This window comes from Pocillopora damicornis, chromosome 10 (assembly GCF_964200805.1).
Source record: "Pocillopora damicornis chromosome 10, jaPocDami1.2, whole genome shotgun sequence".
In the NCBI taxonomy this organism is placed as follows: domain Eukaryota; kingdom Metazoa; phylum Cnidaria; class Anthozoa; order Scleractinia; family Pocilloporidae; genus Pocillopora; species Pocillopora damicornis.
In genome coordinates, this window is record NC_142679.1 from 13,217,979 (window position 1) to 13,236,164 (window position 18,186).

Below are 18,186 nucleotides of genomic sequence, written 5' to 3' on the forward strand. Positions count from 1 at the left end.
TTCTGAGTGACAACAAAATTTATTATGTTTCACAAATGTAAATTTCCAGTTTACTACTCTTTTTAAAATAAAAGCTAATTTAAAGCTCTCTTTAATAATTATGTCTCCCTACAAGATTGTTGAGTTCATGTTTCAGTGAAAGAAATAAGAAAGACCTCCTTTGCAGACAAACAGTATCAGAAGAGTTTGCAAAAGAGGCTGCAACAAACATCTCAACCAAAAATTATTGAAGACACTGGCTACAATTTAATCAGAAGAGTTGTAAAATAAAACTGGATGGATGCATATGCTATGGTACAGACCCAAAGGCTTTTTTGGGTATTTGCACTTGTCTATTTTTGATTGGCCAAACTGCATCTCAGTTTGAACATCTGTGCTATCTGCAACATGTGTAAACCTTCTCTTTCCATAATAGTTCTTGTTAACCATCAGCTTCTTCATGCCTCTCTAATGTTTTAGGGTACTCAAAGACCATCATCTTATATATTAGTCTCAACACTCTTGCCTCAAAATAAATTGTTGCAAAAACTGTTTTGCTCCTTGCCAAGTTCATATAAACTGGAGGACTTCCAGCTGGAAAAACCTTCTAGATTGGTTAGCCCAGCTGCTATTGCAAAAGCTCAGCTGAGGTAACTTTATACATTGATCGAAAAGCTAAAGACTTTCCCATCATGATCTGATAAACCCATTAAAGTTGTAAATAACCCTTGCTTATTTGTCCAATCCTCTTGGATGTTTGTATTAATGGGCATGGCACTGACGTGTAGCAGTGCAATTTAGTAGCCTACACCTCCAGTGGGTTCTGGATAATTGTGTTCTTGTCCAGAAGGGTAAACCAGCACCTTGAGCTGAAACCATCCATCTGTTTCTCTTTTTGATCCTAGGTATAAAAATTTCTGATTGTACAAATTGTAAATGGTTTGCATCAGTCCACCTCCTCAGAGGCAATGCTCATTGCAGTTGAAGTTGATGCACCACTATTCCCTTCACCACCACCCATCAAAGACTGCATTAAGTCACCTGAAGTAAAAACAAGGCACTACCATGACTATGTAAGCATTGGTTAATCAAATCAAACAAGCTATGACACCAATTTTAAAGGTAAGTTTCTGTTCTCATTGGGAGCTGTATTGTTGTTGGAGAGTGTAAACTTCAGATTAGAGTAAAATAAGCAATAATGATGAAGCACTCACCTAAAATGCCCCCCATCATTCCTTTGTTGGAGGGCTTTGGTGGAAGTCCAAAGAAAAGTTGTCCAATTCTATCTAAATACTGTGCAATAAACAGAGCCATAAATTACTTAAATTCATACTAATATTATGAATGCAGGATTAGATAAACTTTAACTTTATTTAAGTTACTAACCTCTTTATATACTGGATCTCTTCCAATGGAAGGTTGATATTTTTCACACAGCACTGTAAACTGATTTAGAGTTCCTCTCCTACACAACCAGAAAGAAAAACAAGTTTAAATTTTTTTAGAGGAAGCAAATTTGTTCATATCTTACAGTTCTCTTTTTTTCTTAACTATATTTCATTCTGAACTTACTTTTATTGAATTTACATTGAAAAAAAGCAAAACCAAAGTTTAACCCTTCCAATCCATGGAGTGGTAGAGAAGTAATTTCCCCTTACCAAATCAATACTCTTTCAAGCAGATTGGTAATAAGAGTGAAGAAAAAAAATCAACAAGGGAATGTTACCCATTTTAAGACCAAATTCTCAAAAACAACACAACAGGAAATTTATGGTGGATGGTAAGGAGACTTACTTTTGAGATCTTAGGACTAAATGGGTTCATAGCAAACTGGAAGGGGGGATTATCCAGTAATGAACTGTGAACTTCAAAACCATGGAGCTAAAGTTTAACATCATTTTCTTTCCCATAAAATGAGGAAAGTTCTTTTGAAATCAAACATTAGGATAAATTATCCAGCAATAAACTATGAACTCCAGAATTATGAAATTAAAGGTGTAAATTTTTTTTAAAATTTATATTTTCATAAAATGAGAGAAGCTCTTTTAGAATCAAACATTAGTTTGTGCCTGGTTTATCAAAATAATTAAATTTTTTTAAAATTTTTTTTCCTATATATTATACTTACATATGTACTTACACCATACTTACTTCTTACACAATGCTTACACTACATTAACTTGCACTACTTACAATACATAATTAAATGACTAAGAAAACCATTAATATGGTTCAGACATGAAAACTTTTTCAAACTTTAAAGGTATTTATAAGCAAACCTTTCTATAACTAGAAGCAAAAACCAGACAAAATTCAGAAGAGGCTTTTGGTACGGAGGACCAATCCCTGAAAAATCTGGATGTTGTGCAGTATATTTAAAGAACACTAGATTAGCTGTACAAGGGTTCTGTAAACAAAGAAATCTGGAAAAAATTAAAGAACACAATATAGTGAATAAATAACTAACAGGGACAAATAGCAATGTCAGAACTATTCATTACCCCATAACATGTGATAATAAAAGTCCTCAGGAACTAGAATTTCATCCTACTGCCAATCTTGAATTAAATACAAAAAGTTTTGTCTCATAAAGGAAGGTGGCCATTGGACTCCTTTCTTATTAAAGGTTTGTGAATTGTTAACAATTATTCACTAAGATGGAGGTGACAAATGGTAGACATTTTCCTTGTCTTTTCATAACTCAGTAAAAATCCACCACTTTCACCAACACTGAGGTAAACAATTGTTTTAGTATATACCACACAGAAACCAAAAGCAACGAGTTTCTTTCTGTCAATACACCAGAAAAATGGTCAGAAATTATATTGTTGACACACATTTTTTCTCCTCAGGTGCTCAGAGGTACATGTATAAAGTACATTCTAATCAAACCAGCCAAACCAGCCAATCAGCGCCTGCCAAAAGCACTATATTCACCTGTGTGGTATACAGTAATGGAAGCTATTTCCACCTTTGATTTAAGTGTCTACTGTCTTTGTGATCTTCAGGGTTCATGTATTATCTAAGGTGGTGATAAAATTCGTCACAGGTCTGGTGTTCATAATTATGTATAACACATTCTGTCAAAATGACAACATGTGAGTACTTCAGTCAATGGCAACAACCCTTACAAGAGCTACCCATCTGTAGGAGATCTGAAGACTGCTCCTTTAAAAAGTATCTTCCATTTTATCGAACACTGAGGGTAATGAAAGTCTACCTTTATCCCTACCCACTAAAATCAAGAAACTTAGGATACATCACAAGGCTCTCAACAAGTTTGAAATTATATGGCAAACAAAAAAATTGCAGGTGGCTTGGTTGTCTTGGATGCTTTATTGTCTCATCAGATTGCCTGCCAGACTGCTTAGAACTACTCAGATAAAATTTCCCAAGCATTCCACAAAGTTTGCATGAAAATTCTTAAGTTGGAATTGATTCACATGTTTAAATCTGTTCCTGGAATATTGTGCATGCTATTTCACTAAAAACTGAGAAATGGCTGCTGTTCTAAATTTCTTTTATGGCATTTCAATAATTGCTCAATTTTTCATCAGCACTTATATTAAAATGAGGTTATAGTAATTGTCTAAAGATGACAGACTAGCCAATTCATTTGGCCAGCTACTGGCTCTTATTGACTGTTCTGATAAATTACGATTCTTGGATTCTAGACATGGTTTAGGTAGAAGTATTGAAACATACTGTAATACTGCTTGTGTGACAAATAAGTCCGACTCTCCAGGAAAGCCCAGTGTTGTAGCACTTTCCACCAGCATTGCTGCACATTGTTGTCCATCAGAGGTAAACAGAAAGTGGTATTGTGAATCACCAAAGTTTTTCTCTGTTAAAAGTAAGGAAAAGGCAATATTAAACACAGACAGTTCTAAATGTCTCCTTTTAAAAGAAAGAATTCACAAGAAAACCTATCAGGTTTGCACTAGACTATTTCCCAGAGCAACAGGATTGTTATTTGGTTATATTATTGATAATAAAGGATAAGAAATCAGAACATAGGAAATTTAGGGTTGATACCACATCTAGGCAGGTGATCTAAACTTACTATACAAAAATAAAAACAACATAAACATGACTTCATTTAATCTTGAATTTACAGAGTAGCTAAATAGCTAACATCTTTGACAATATTTAAATAAAAAATTAGGCCTTGGTTTTCTGAAGGTTGGAGAACTCTATCCACCGGATAAATCTCTTTCCTGTAGATAACGTTATGTATTTTGCTGGATAGAGATTTATCTGTCAGATGGTGCTATCTGCCCTTCATAAAACTCGGCCCAGTGCCACTACACCCTCTCCTACTCCATGTCCATTACACATGTTTACTGCAAAACCTGATAATTTCAAATCAAACCCACCTTTCCAAAGACTAAGTGCACACATAAGGTGTAACTCAGGATGTCCATACTTGAGGGATGGATCTGTGTCAGATGTCCATCTGAGAACAAAAACAAAAGTAATGTTAGCAAAGAAAAAAAAAAAGTAAAACTTTACATTATCTTACTGTAATTAGCTTCAAGGATTGACCCTTTAACTCCCAGGATCTGATTTGTTAATTCTCCCCTCAAGCTGCTACTCATTTCCTTGTAAATCAGTTACAAGAATTTAGTGTTAGATCAAGAGAATAACTTCTAACTGATAATTTGGAGTTTTCTCAATACCTGTTTGCAGGATAATGTATGGATATTATAGGGAGAAGTTTCACATTAATCATTTCTGGGAATTAAAGGATTAACAACAAAATTTGAAGCAGCAGTGGAATGATTCAAAACAGCAAGCACCATATGCATTTCTGCCACCATTTAGCTGGTACATTTAAAAGACCTAGTGATGCTGCAGGTTGCACAAATATTTTGACTGCCTGAGACTCTCCTTTTGATCCCTTCCTGGTATTTGCCTCTTACTTTATCAAGTAAGCCATTCACTTCAAAACTCTCTACTAATCCTGTCTAACCTCCATAATGATATGCCATTGTTTAATGAAAACATTTTAAATAGAAAGAAATACAGTCAGATTTTGATTATCCCAACTCCTGAGGATTGGGCTAAATAGTTAGGACAATGGAATAACATCAATGTTGTTTTGTCCCTCCAACTATGTTTAACAATTCCTAAAACATTTACTGGGTGACGAAAGTGGAACAAATTCGGTTCCAACAGGAATTTAATTTTAAACACTTTGTTTGCAGGAAAAAATTGCTTCTGATCTAAAATGTGACTAGAGGTTATTAGTATTCATAAAAATTGGAACTAGAGGAGCTGTTGCAGATAGTTGAAAACTCTGGATAGTCAAGGTCCAGATAATCAAGGTTTGACCATATCTTCCAGTTTAAACTGGATTTCAGTTTCAAATAATTTCAAACTGATGTATTTTGTGTTTTCCATGATATCAATTTTACGTTACATTCTGATACTTTTAATAAAAAAACAGATCAGTCACAAGATTAAAACCAAAACTTCTGATTACCATAAATATAGCCGTTGATTTCTACTTACTTTATTGCCTCTGTCACAAATTCCTGTCTATTTGGTGAACCATGTTCATAAAGTTCAAACAAACTTTTAATTTTACCCAAGGCATCTTCTTCAACAGGTACCTTTGCAGTACGGAAACACTCCAACATGAGCAAGGCTAAATCAGTACCACTCCTTTCCTGGAAGCATTTAAGAAATAAAAGAGAGTTAGTAAGTATCTCGTATAAATGCATCCTGTTACAGTAAAAATGCTTTCCACATACAAATAGAGCAACTACTGCTGAGAATAAATTCACAAATTAATCTAACCATGTAAATACTGAATGCCTAAAAAGGTAATATTAGAGAAATTGAATTTGACACATCACAAGGTAAAAATCAACCTTTAGAAACCAGTAATGAGAAATTTTTTTTCAGAAAATTACCTGTTTGTGTTTGAGAAGTAGGCACGCTCCATTATGAACTATCTCTAAAGCTTCATCATAACTCTTCTGTGATTTATACCTAGAAAATAGATCATAAATCTTTAATTAGGATTAACCTTGCTAAAAAGGTTTTTAAATACATGTGGAAATTGCTAGGGCAGGAGTTAGGTGAGAAGCCTTTTAAAACACTCATAAAAATAACCCTGAGAAGGAGCTATTAAGGAACAAAGAGAGAGAGAAGATGAACAGATGACATGATGAAGAAGCAGTCTTTGACCTTATTTTCATCTTAACAATAATTTATTTATCTTTATTCGTCTATTTATTCATTGGAGGCCAAGTGGCTGCTGGACTCTAGGTCAAGAGGTTCAGGTTCAAGACCTGACCAGGTCAATGTGTTGTTTTCTTATGCTAAACACTTTACTTTCACAGTCCCTCCCTTCACCTAGGAGAATAAATGGGTACTGGTGAATTGTCAGCAAAGCCTGATGAAATGCTGGGAGGTAACCTTGCAATGTAGTGGTATCCCATTCAGGGGGCAGTAATGGTACTCCTAGTTGCTTCGGGCTGAGGAAACTAGGATAAGCTCCCACTGGGGAAGGCCATTTGACTTGAGTACAGGCTTAGCTCATCATCTATTCATTAATAAATCTGTCACTTATTTCTAGAAAATGAAGAGAGCTGGTATTGCATGGGAGAACTGTGAATAAAAAGCTACAAATAGATCCACTTAGCTAGACCATGAGAAGGTCTTACACACTGCTGGACATGATGAGACATGAGATGAGATCAGGTCAAAATCATCTTGATCTAGGGTTAGCCCACAGGGAGGGGAAGCTAAGGATGATTTGCTGTGGATTGACCTGTGCAGGGATAGGGATAGGGTTAGGGATAGGGGTAGGGGTGGTTCTTAAAAAAGTAAAAATATAAAAAAAAAGTACAAAACTGCAAGATCTTTCAGATTTGATCCTACTAAGATATCAACTTCATGCAGGAAATTTGCAGCCTAAACTTTATATGTACAATATTTTATCAGAGAGGGTCCAAGGGTATTCAGGAAAATTGTTGTTCAATGGAACTGTCATGAATACTTGTTAGTAAAAGTTGAACTATATAATTATCTGCATGTTCTTTGATTGCTTGAGTTGTATTTATAAAAATTATTGACACGGTCTGATGATTTATGGAAACTGAAATCACGATTTCGTAAGTTACCATAAACTGAACTTTCATATTCAGAATCGAAATTTAAAGCTTTGTCCTCGTACTGTCTTTTAAAGGTAAAATTCGCTGGAACAAAACTACATCCTACATTCAATTTGTTTTAGCGAAGTGGAATATGCTTAGCTAAGCACCTATTACACATTGATAAGTGTTTTGTTTTACCGGCATAGTTATTTCACACCACAACGAAGCGATACAAGTTTTCAAGGCGAAAAAACATTTTCATCTCCCTTCTATAAATTTAATCGCCACGGTACCTTGAGGATATTTCACATATTTTACATAGTTTTGGTTTGAATGGACTATTTCCAATCAATCGCAGCCTTACAGCGAGGCTCACATGCACACCTACGGTCTCAGTTCATTTGTGTTTTCCTCAGCTCGCTTTTCGAGTCCTGTCGATTTATCAATTAAAAGACTAAGAAGAAACCTACCTGAAGTATAGCGTTCGTATCAACTGATGAGCTTCGTAATATTCACCATCTTCGATGGACTTGTTTAGTTTCTGAAGTACGCGCTGAGTTCCGCCGCTTCGACTTTTGGCAGCCATATTCTTCCTGTTCCCACAAGCCTGTGCGCCCTTAACTAGGTGAAACACCCCAGGATGAGTAGCGGGCGAAGTGACAAGGAACGCCTGACATAAATTGGTTTCTTGTACATTTTTCTATGGCATTCGAAAATGTTAACAGACACTTTGTGTACCTTAGACACGGGTTATTACGCAGATACTGTAGAGTGGTGTCCTGCTAAAGGTTTTGAAGACTATTTAGTGTGCGGTACTTATCAGCTGCTCGAGAATAAAGAGAAAAACGATGGATCCGCGCTTTGCCCAGAGGAGTATTCAAGCGTTGGCAACAAGAGGGTCGGCAATGTACAGCTGTATCGTCTGAATGAATCGCATACAAGGTCGCCTGTTGTGTTCATTTTTTTAATCAGTTATGTCAATTTACTTGTTGTGTATACCCATAAATAAATATATAAATTTTACTTTATTTCACTCTGTAGGTTGGAAAAACTACAAACTCAGGAAACAAGTGGTATTTTAGATACAAAGTGGTAAGAAGTTTTCACCTGGACTTAATGGTTTATATTTATTTCATTATTTGTTTCACCCATATAATAATAGTCAGGCTATAGTGCGACATTTAAGAAGTCTAGAGTGACAATTTCATCCAGAGCAATTGCATTTTTTTCTTCTTTTGAGTATTTCTTACATTCATTTCTTGTCACTTAACCCTTTGACCCCTAAAAGTGACTATCATCTAATTTCTCCTTACAATATCACCCCTGAATCACATATTGAGGTCATGAGAATAAAGGAATTGATCACCATGCAAAGAAGCTTTTGATTGGTTAACAAATTCTCCTTGTCATCACCTTAGGAAATGTAAGGAGAACAGTATGGAGAATATGCATACTGATGTTGAGGTGTGAAGGATTAAGGAACTTTTCAATGTTTTTACCCTTTTATCCTTTTGTTGTTAACACTAAATTAACTTTTCAATGTTGTCAGGTTAGCAAAGCCATTAAATGGTTCTGCTGTACTTGGCGCTGCTACATCAAATGGAGAACTGAAGATCTATTTCTTCAAAGAAAAGGTACATACGTATTTACATTAAAGGGTATGTGCAACATTGTTATTTGAACACAAGATATCTCCTGGTATTATCACTCCCATATCTAGGTCATGCTGTTTTCATTTTAAAATGATCATAGCCAGGACATGAAATTATGCCTAATACAGGCACCAATGCGACTAAATTTTTCAATTTGGCGGCCAATCCTGAAAATTAGTTGCCAAATTGGTGACTAGAATGTTTCATCATAACCTTACCTAGAGATATAGTGAATTAAAAAGATTTGCAAAGATAAATCTGCGGCAAACTTTCTTGCTAAGTTTCGCTAACTTAATTTCTTAATTTTTGAATTGGCTTTGAATAATTTAGGAGCCAAGTAGTCACGCCCTGATAGCCTTTCTACCTATCTACCCCACAAGATTTTGAACTAGTGTTGATTAACTTTTTTAATAATTTCTTTCAGCTATTAGTTGAGAGCACCAGTTATATTACAAGTCGAGATAAATTATGTCTTTCAATGGACTGGTCTTTGGAAGATGAAAACAGGTCTGACATTTGACAATACTAACTTATGGGTAATGTTAATATTGGTATGAATTATTGTTATTTATTTATTAATTAATTTATTATTATCAATTATTATTATCATCTATACTTAAGCTAAATGGCCCATCCAACCAGAATTAAGCCCAGTCTCCATAACATAACAAGACATAATGTAGTTTATTTGGTAATGCTGGTTAAGAGTTCAGCAGCCGTAGCTGATATGGACCTGCCTAATACTAATTTATAAAAAAAAATTTACAATATCTAAATAAATAATACTTTATTAATTAAAATATCTAGATATAAGTTTAGATTCATTAGTTGTCTAAGAATAAAAATACTACATATTAAGTCTGTGGTATATTGGATGCGATTAAAATGAAAATAATTATCAATTCATACAGAAGTTAGTGTACTGAGAATAAACCAGCCTCAGTTATTATAAACTGGATATTCATAATCCTTTCATTCTCCATCATCAATAGTTTATTGTACCTTGATACAAAACTCATCAGCATTGGCTTAACCCTGTAACCCCTAAGAGTGATTAGCATCTAATTTCTCCTTACAATATCACCACTGAATCACACATTATTATAATAAGAATAAAGGAAATGATCACCAACTTAAGAAACTCTCGATTTTTAGACCAACTGTTCATTTCAGCAACTCAGTAAATGTACAGAGAACAGTACGGAGAATATGAATTCTGATGTTAGGGTGTAAAGGGTTAATGAAACATAAACTATTGGATGTTCTGAAAAGAGGAGAATTGAAATTCTCCTGTTGTAGTTGTAAGTACATCTAAAATGTTTATCATCAACTAATGTCAGCTGATTGAATGAACAATTATTCTATTAATGATGGCCAGTCTGTCCCCTTTTCTACTGCAGCCACATTGTTATGAGTGACTCAAGTGGACAGATTACGTTGTGCAAATTTTATGAAGGTACCTCTGAGCTTTGCCAAGTTTTGCATTGGTTAGGGCATCAGTATGAGGCTTGGATTACGGCATTTAATGCTTGGAATTCATCCATTGTATATTCAGGTACCATATTTTCATATAAATGAATTTTTAGTAGAATTAGAATTTAATTGATTTCCCATTTACTATCAGGCTCGATTTCCACCGCTCTCTAGTGTCTGCTCTTTCCTCCTACCTTAGAAGTGGAGTTTGGGGGGCGGCCTGCAAGCTTATATTCCTAAACAGTGGCTGGTAATCGAGCCTAATTTACTATTGGTCCAGAGGAATCTCACAAAGTCAGATTGAGGTCCAGTGTTCTAGACTGATGGAATGTTTCATGACATGTGTCAACTTTTTTGAGTGAGGTGTAGTACTGAAGATACGTCAATCTGAAAAAGAATGAGATAGCTCTCACAGATATCTGTCATTGTTCATGAGATAGAGCATTTTTCTGCAATCCTGCTTCTTGTGGAAAGTAATCATATGATGTCAACTGCCCCTGTGACATCAGCTATAAGATCCTGTGTTGGTTTCAAGTTCCAGTTCAATAAAATACAATGCAAAACAAAACACTTTATTTTGAGAGGGTAGCCCCTGACAGTAATAAAAGTGATGGCCTTGTGGCCCTCAATAAAATGGATTAAAAAGGGTAGCCCTCGACAGCAATAAAAGTGATGGCCTTGTGGCCCTCAATAAAATGAATTAAAAATAGAGATTCTAAACTCTCTAATGTGGGTTAATGTGATTAATTTTGAATTGTGTACTGGCCCTACTAATTAAGGAGGCGATGATTGCCTACTCAGAGGATGGGACACAAGAACAGGCTGCCATAAACCTACATTTACAAGTAAAAGGTGATTTCCAATATGATCACTATTCTGTATTTTAATCAAAGTAGCAGTTAAAAAGTTCATTAGCTCAGTGTTTTGTTCTCTTCATTGAGTTGTCCAGCTCTGATATCTGGCCAGGATAACTATTTGCATGATGGTCTGTCCATAGTTTGTTTTGTTTTGTATTATTACAACTATTACTTTTTCAATTCACCGAATAATAGTATTAGCCTTTTAAGTATATAGCCCTTTAACTCCCATGAGTGACCAAGACAGAATTTCTCCTTACACGATCGATACAATATCAACCAGATGAGTAATGAGAATAAAGAAAAATATCAATTTGTGAATACTTAGTTGATCTAGTACTAAATTCTCAGAACTAACATTGTAAGAATTGTATGGTTGACAGTAAGGAGAATCACAAATTTGATCTGGGAGTTAAAGGGTTAGATGAAAGGCCAAGTGAAGAGGCACAAAGCAAGTAAAGCAAAGCAAGTATGTGAGATGTGTAAAATACATTTTGCTTCACAGAAGCAAAATTTTTGCTGTGATGTGAATTACCTTTCTTCATTAATAGGATATACTTGGTAAATGGTCACTTTGAACTTGCTGGGCTTTTGAAATTACCTGTGTGGCCTCTTTACCAGTGAGTTTTTTTATCAATGAGTTTTTTTAATTTGTCTTCTCTAGGCATGAGATGGGTGTCAGCAGTATTCAGTGCAATCATGTATATGAACACATCATTGCAACCGGCAGGTAAGAATCTAATGTCAAATGGTCTAAGCTTGGTCTCTATTCATTACTTCACTCCCAAAGTCATAATGTCCATGCTCTACACAGTCTGCTGTATTCCTTTTAATTTTAGCCCTGAGAATTTGGTGTTAAGTTTAAAGTACAATGTATCCCTAAGTGATAATTCTCAGTAGGTGGTTCTTTCCATCCACAACCATGTGATGGTGATTTTTGAGTTTCACTTGAAGGAAGCTTCCTCTGAAGTAGTTGTGAGTCGCCAGCATAATGATTGTTTAACTTTGACTTTATAAAATACTTTCTTCTTAATGAGTAGTTAATAATGATGAGTCACACCCATATGTGATAAACTCTGAGTGTTGTTTCACAACATTCCTTTCACTCTTAGAAAAAAGGCTTCACATTGATTTCAAAATAATAATTTACAAACTCTCAACTTGTGCAATCAATTGATGTGGACTTCTGTCCTGGTTTGTTATCAAACTAACAGCTATGATGAGAAGATTCATGTTTGGGATGATAGAAACATGACACGCCCATTATGCACATCACATCCTGGTGGAGGAGTGTGGAGGATAAAGTGGCATCCTTACCATGGAAACACAATGTTAACAGCATGCATGTACGAGGGCTTTCATATCCTTCAGTTCAACAACAACACAGGTATGATTATGCATCGTTTCAATAATTTTTCCATAATGCCACTGACAATGGTGCAATAGGGGATGTGCCTGGAAAAGGGGCTTCAAGGCTCCTTCCCCTCTTAGGAGGTTTGGGGCAAGCTTCTCCAGAAAAAGATTTGAAATCTAGTAATATGTAACTCACTTGCGTGAAAGCCTACACAAAACCCAAAGAAGAGAGGCTGCTTGCTGACCAAACACACAGTGGTAATACTGGTCTTATGGGCTTGAGATCATATTCTCATGTCTAATTTACAAGGAAAAGTATGGCAGTAAGTAAGGAGAATTAAGAAGTGGAGCTTGAGAGTTAAAGGGTTAAGACCACCAGTAACTGGCTTTTATTGAAACCTCTGCTAATGGATGTTGTTTGTGGAGCCGAATGGTTCTTTTGGGTCTGTTGGTTTGTTATCTGGTTTGACAGATACTTGGTGAGAATGGCAGGATTTTTCACATACCTGTGACAGAGCAATCCATTTTTTGAACTGTAGAGATTTAACTAAGTCTATGCTTTATTAAAGCAGAGCACTGGAATGGCAATCAAGCTTGAAGATATTGTGGCAATAGGAGTTGTCAGATCCCTTACTAAATTGAAAACATAATGTGGGACTTCACAGAGTAAAGTTTTTTGAAAAAAAAAAAATGTGTTAATATCAACTTATCAACTCATCAATTTATCAGGCTTTCTTTTCCTTTTTCTAACTACCAGGACATCAAAGCTTGGAAAAAGTGGTTTCTTATAAGGAACAAGCAAGTTTGGCTTATGGTGCTGATTGGTACAGGAAACATATCCAGCTTTCTAGATTCAGTGCACAAGATTGTGAACAAATGGACAGAAATGATGAACACAAAGGGACTGACCTATTACATGAAAGCATTTCTGATACTCAAACTGACATAGTTGCAACTTGTTCATTCTATGACCATGCCTTAAATTTGTGGACAGTGAATAATGCAGTCTCAAGATAGCCCTGGAAATGAAACACAGCAATGTGTTGAGTTCAATCTTCCATCCTTCAGAGAAGGAACAGTGTGGATTTCTGTCTTCTTCATCCCTGATGTCTGACCAGAAGAGGAAACACCAAAGAATTATTCCAATAAAAACTTTTATTTCAAGTCCACTGCACCATCATAGTAATACTAGCTAAAGAATTCTGATGATAGAACATATATCTATACATTCATAATTCAGAAAATTCCCTTATAACATTTTAATTATCATCACTAACTCAATAACAATTCCGTATCTAACCTCAATTTTTTTCAATTGTTAAGAATGTATGTAAAAAGATACCATTACTTAGTAATCATATTTATGATAAATAAAATATTGCATGCAATGAAGACTTACAGTTGAGTTTCAACTTCATGCATTACTTTGTAGAATTATAAAAAAAACCTAGCCCTATGATAAATTGAAACCCAGCAATTATCTGGAAAATTGTAACAAGCATCAGATCACTGATGAAATTGTACAAAATTTTTCTTATGATACATTTTTGAAAATCTGCTTGATGAACTTGAGTTGATGCACAATGGACAAACTGCATCACATAGATGACAATTTTTTCATGATGTCAGCAACTTCTAAAATCTTAATAATGTTATTAACCTTGTAAAAGTATTGAAAACTGTTCTTTACCTGGAAGTATCTGATTGTAACTTCTGATCTTTGGCTGATGTGATCTCAGTAAAATAATTTACCACAAAAATGATTAACAAGACCTGTTTGGTATGAAATGAAACTGTCAATGGAGCATAAAGTTATGCCTCAATTAGTTCATGGAGTGTGTCCCAGCTTAATTACCCCACTAGGCATCAAATTTGAGTCATCTAGAAAATATTGCAGCCACAAACAATTTCATTTTAATCCTTTCACATCCAAAAATGATAAATCTGTCCTAAGAATAGTGGTGCATTTTATGTTATCCAATCTGATTGAGGTGCCTAGTTAAGGTAACACAACATTATCTTACCTAGTTTTAACACTTCACACCCTAACATCAGTATTCATATTCTCCATACCGTTCTCTTTACATTTTCCATGGTTCTGACAAAGAGAATTCTCTTGACAATCAGAAGCTTCTTAAATTGGTGATCATCTGCATTATTCTCATGACCATTATAATTGATTCAAGAGTGATGCTGTGAGGAGAAATTTGAAGCAAATCACTCCTAGGGTTAAAGGGTTATAGCTGAAGGGGAGAATAATTCATCAGATCTTGGGAGTTAACATGTTGATAATTTGATGAAAACAATATACCTGTTAGTGTAAATTTCTACACCCCCCTCCCTCCCCTTCCCCTACAACTATATTATTCAATAACACTATTCCATGTTAAAAAAAATGCTTATTTCATTATAATCCAGCAAGCTGGGAATGTAAGAAAGACCAGGTTGAGAAACCTGGAATAGTTGAACATTTCCACCTCATGATATGATGTCAGTCATAGTATGAGGTTTAGATATGGACCTAAAATTCACTAACTCCTCATTCATGTCATTCTGATCTGTAATTTTAACACTTAATTTATGCATTAAACCTGGATGAAACACAGTACTGGAAACTGCTTTCTTTCCTTTGGATTTCATTACTAGCCATGTAATTATTATTTCTTATCAACCAATAATAATTTGAGGGGCTCACCTCTAGTTTGTGGTTTGTGCCTATGATATAATTTACAATTCTTAATTATTATTTTACAAAATTTCAATTGCAATAATGGTTATTCACTTTTAATAAATAGTGCAAATGGAAATTTAACTTGTTTCATGGGAATAGTAAGAACATAACCTTTGCAAAATAGGCTAGCCAGTAAAAATCAGGCAGCAGAGGAAACTGAAATGTTCAGTTCTTTAGGTGTTGCAACGTATAACACATTGACAATATTAAAAAAAGAATTATATATTATTATATTGGGCAAATTGAGATTGTGTCTGCATAGCCTTAACCAGTGCAAAAGTGAGATGGCAGAAATTTCTGTGCTACATGCATGTAGCAATTCAGATTCTCTGGTATCCCACAACTTCTGACATTAATTTTTGGTGGTAATATTTTACAGCTGGTAATATTGACAAATGACCAATAATGATGTCTGCCAGCAGACAAAAATGGCATCTGCTTTCACTATTACCAGAATAATTGAAGCATGACATAGAACTAAATAGTAGAAAATTGACAGGAACGAACTACTTTGTTTAGCTAAACAAAGACACACCACAGATCACTAAACAATCTAAGTCACCTGTAATGGAATCTTTGCATCCTCCACAAAAATTCTTATGTCCCACAGAGATGAAACTTTGTTGAGATTTAAAAACAATTATTTTTTAAGATTGTTTGTGAAACAAGTATGTCATCCCTTTCACTAAATCCAAAATTTCTAGCTCTGCGACTTGAACTATGTTGGGGAATGACAATACTGGTAGCACTTAACCCTTTAAATCCCAGAGGCGATAAGTATGTAACTTCTCCTTATTATATCCCTACATTATCCAGCAAACAGGTGATGAGAATACTCATATTTAACAGGCATAAGTTGTTATCTTGATCTACCACCAAATTCTCTCAAATATTTACAAGGGAATGTGCAGAAGCTGAAGGGGAGAATTAACAATCTGGGAGTTAAAGGGTTAAGAAAGAGAGGCCTGTCAGTTTTCAAATGATGTGAACTAAAAAGATCTAAAATAAATTCACATTACTTATCAGAGAAAAAAAAAGATATTGCCTTGTTGTAAAGGTTCTCCCTAATGTGCCTACCATTGACTGACTTCTAGAATTGTGTACCAAATTAAATTTCTGCAGTTTGCAATTTTTTCCCATGTGTATGTTGAAGAGCAGTAGGAAGCATTGTAATAATATCATTCTTTGCTACTTTTTTTGGTTACATGTGATTTGGTTGTGCTTGGTGTCTGAGCCCCTCCTGACTGTAGTTGCTATCTGGATGGGTGTGAAGCAGTGCTTACACCTGAAGAGTGACTTGTTGAAGTTGAAATGCTAAGCTGAGAGAAACCACTGTGGCAAGACTCCAGACTTGATAATGATCCCCTGAGAATGAAAATTATGAAACAGCAAATAAGTTTAAAGAAGACACAGAATGTTACAATAAAACGCTGTCACCATAGTCACACAAATCATGTTAGATATATTAGTTATAAAGTTAGAGGGTGATATGATACAGACAATAAGATATCATTTTTCAATTAAAAGCGAGGTTGTTTTCAGTTAGTAAACAAATGTATTTTTCTATCCCCTCTCTACTAGAAAATAGTTTCAACAAATTTTCTATCATGAATAATTATGAACGGGATTTTACTTCATTAGATATTGCTGTCATTGAAGTTTCAGCCACTTCTCTTTGGAAGGATAATACAAAGACAAGTTCACCTATTGTGCACTTCATACAATTCATATACCAATGTATACTGAATTGATAATTTAACCAAAAGGAGTTTAAATGAATGTGAACGTATGAATATCATTTTAAATGAACTGCTGTTTAAGAAATGAATATGGAAGCAATCCTTGCCATCATGAACACTACCCAGGCAGAAGTGAAGAGGAGTTTCTTTACCATGTTTGTACACATTTTTGTGTTGAAACAAAGACTTTCTATGCTTGCAGTGTAATCAATGAAATTTTTGAGAATCAATTCTCAAGGCCTAAGCAGAATGGTTGCAAATAAAATATTAATGGCCATAGACTTCAGCATCCTGACTGCTTGCACAAGACTTGATCTTTTTTCCAGAGTTTTACAAGAATGCATGTCTATAGGAACTGTACTGGACAGTTGCGGTTTTTTTTTTCTTTCTTTTTTTTTTTTTTAATCACAGTGAAAAATTCAGTCCTCAGAGCACACTACCTAAAATCTCGAGAGGGAAGTACTTCATGATAGTACATGACTTTAGCTCTGGTATGACGCCCATGAGCCTGGCCTGTTGGTGCTCCGGATTTGTACTTCCACTGAAGAACATACACTCCAGGAATGGAACAAACATGGGTTCCCTTATAGAAAGAAACACAAAGATGTTAGTTAGTAGACAACAAAACCATCTTACAAGCTAGAGTGCTTATCCATTGGGAACTCATCAAAAACTGAAGTTGAACTAAGCAACAATGGGTAGTGCTTCTCCCCCAGGGTTAAGATGTAAGCTATTGCAGGGTTCACTAAAGTTTTTGTTCAGGTTTCCCTGAGAGTTTGCAAGTTTATCTGGGCAAATGACAAAGGGCTAACACTTGAAAAGTCCATATCAGGGACTCCTACAATGGCCTGTTTACAATAACATTATCAACTCAGTCATCTTGTAATACCCTCCCCCCCCTGTCACAGCACCACTGGTCTTTTAGAAACTTACCCCTTTACAATTTTGAAGAAGGTTAACCCTTGAGCCTTGCAAGATACATACCTGTATAGATTCACCATCATAACAATGCCTTGGCTTTTCAACTACCACTGCATCTACACCAGCAATCACTCCAGACTGGTTAAGGGATGCATCACTTCCAAAACTTGATAAGCTTGTGGTACTGACTGCCTCCCGAGGCCGCTTGTGACGAAACACTGTAAACTGGACATCTCCTTTCATGACATCAAAATCCCACGTGATCACTGACTGAGATTCTTTGATTGTTACCAGGACCTGTTGGGCAGCAGGTGAAGATGTTAAGTTTACTAGCAGTAATTTTGGTATTTACAGGTTCCGCAGTCTTAACCACAT

The 18,186-nt window shown here is 35.3% G+C and overlaps 3 protein-coding genes across 3 annotated transcripts in view; 1 reads left to right on the forward strand and 2 right to left on the reverse strand.

Moving 5' to 3' along the window:
- LOC113676907 (Golgi to ER traffic protein 4 homolog) lies at nucleotides 1-7,750 on the reverse strand. The gene is made up of 9 exons (XM_027193645.2): nucleotides 7,556-7,750; nucleotides 5,898-5,976; nucleotides 5,494-5,651; nucleotides 4,356-4,435; nucleotides 3,685-3,823; nucleotides 2,259-2,402; nucleotides 1,366-1,444; nucleotides 1,194-1,272; nucleotides 1-1,020 (listed from the first exon to the last, which is right to left on the reverse strand). Exons 1-9 carry the CDS (start codon nucleotides 7,669-7,671, stop codon nucleotides 926-928), a joined length of 969 nt encoding a protein of 322 aa, XP_027049446.2. The 5' UTR covers nucleotides 7,672-7,750; the 3' UTR covers nucleotides 1-925.
- Nucleotides 7,732-13,812, forward strand: LOC113676910 (diphthine methyltransferase). The gene is made up of 9 exons (XM_089184199.1): nucleotides 7,732-8,027; nucleotides 8,127-8,177; nucleotides 8,635-8,719; nucleotides 9,162-9,244; nucleotides 10,138-10,292; nucleotides 10,990-11,062; nucleotides 11,732-11,797; nucleotides 12,282-12,454; nucleotides 13,178-13,812. The coding sequence occupies exons 1-9, from the start codon at nucleotides 7,801-7,803 to the stop codon at nucleotides 13,435-13,437; spliced, it is 1,173 nt and encodes a 390-aa protein (XP_089040325.1). The 5' UTR covers nucleotides 7,732-7,800; the 3' UTR covers nucleotides 13,438-13,812.
- The window catches only part of LOC113676904 (SEC14-like protein 1), a 16,857-nt gene continuing 12,228 nt past the window's right edge, over nucleotides 13,558-18,186 (reverse strand). Inside the window, exons 16-18 of the mRNA XM_089184195.1 lie at nucleotides 17,875-18,108; nucleotides 17,331-17,473; nucleotides 13,558-16,516 (exon numbers count right to left, since the gene is read on the reverse strand). Of these exons, the coding sequence (XP_089040321.1) occupies nucleotides 16,405-16,516; nucleotides 17,331-17,473; nucleotides 17,875-18,108 (489 nt within the window). The 3' untranslated portion in view covers nucleotides 13,558-16,404. The remainder of the gene's footprint in view (nucleotides 16,517-17,330; nucleotides 17,474-17,874; nucleotides 18,109-18,186) is intronic.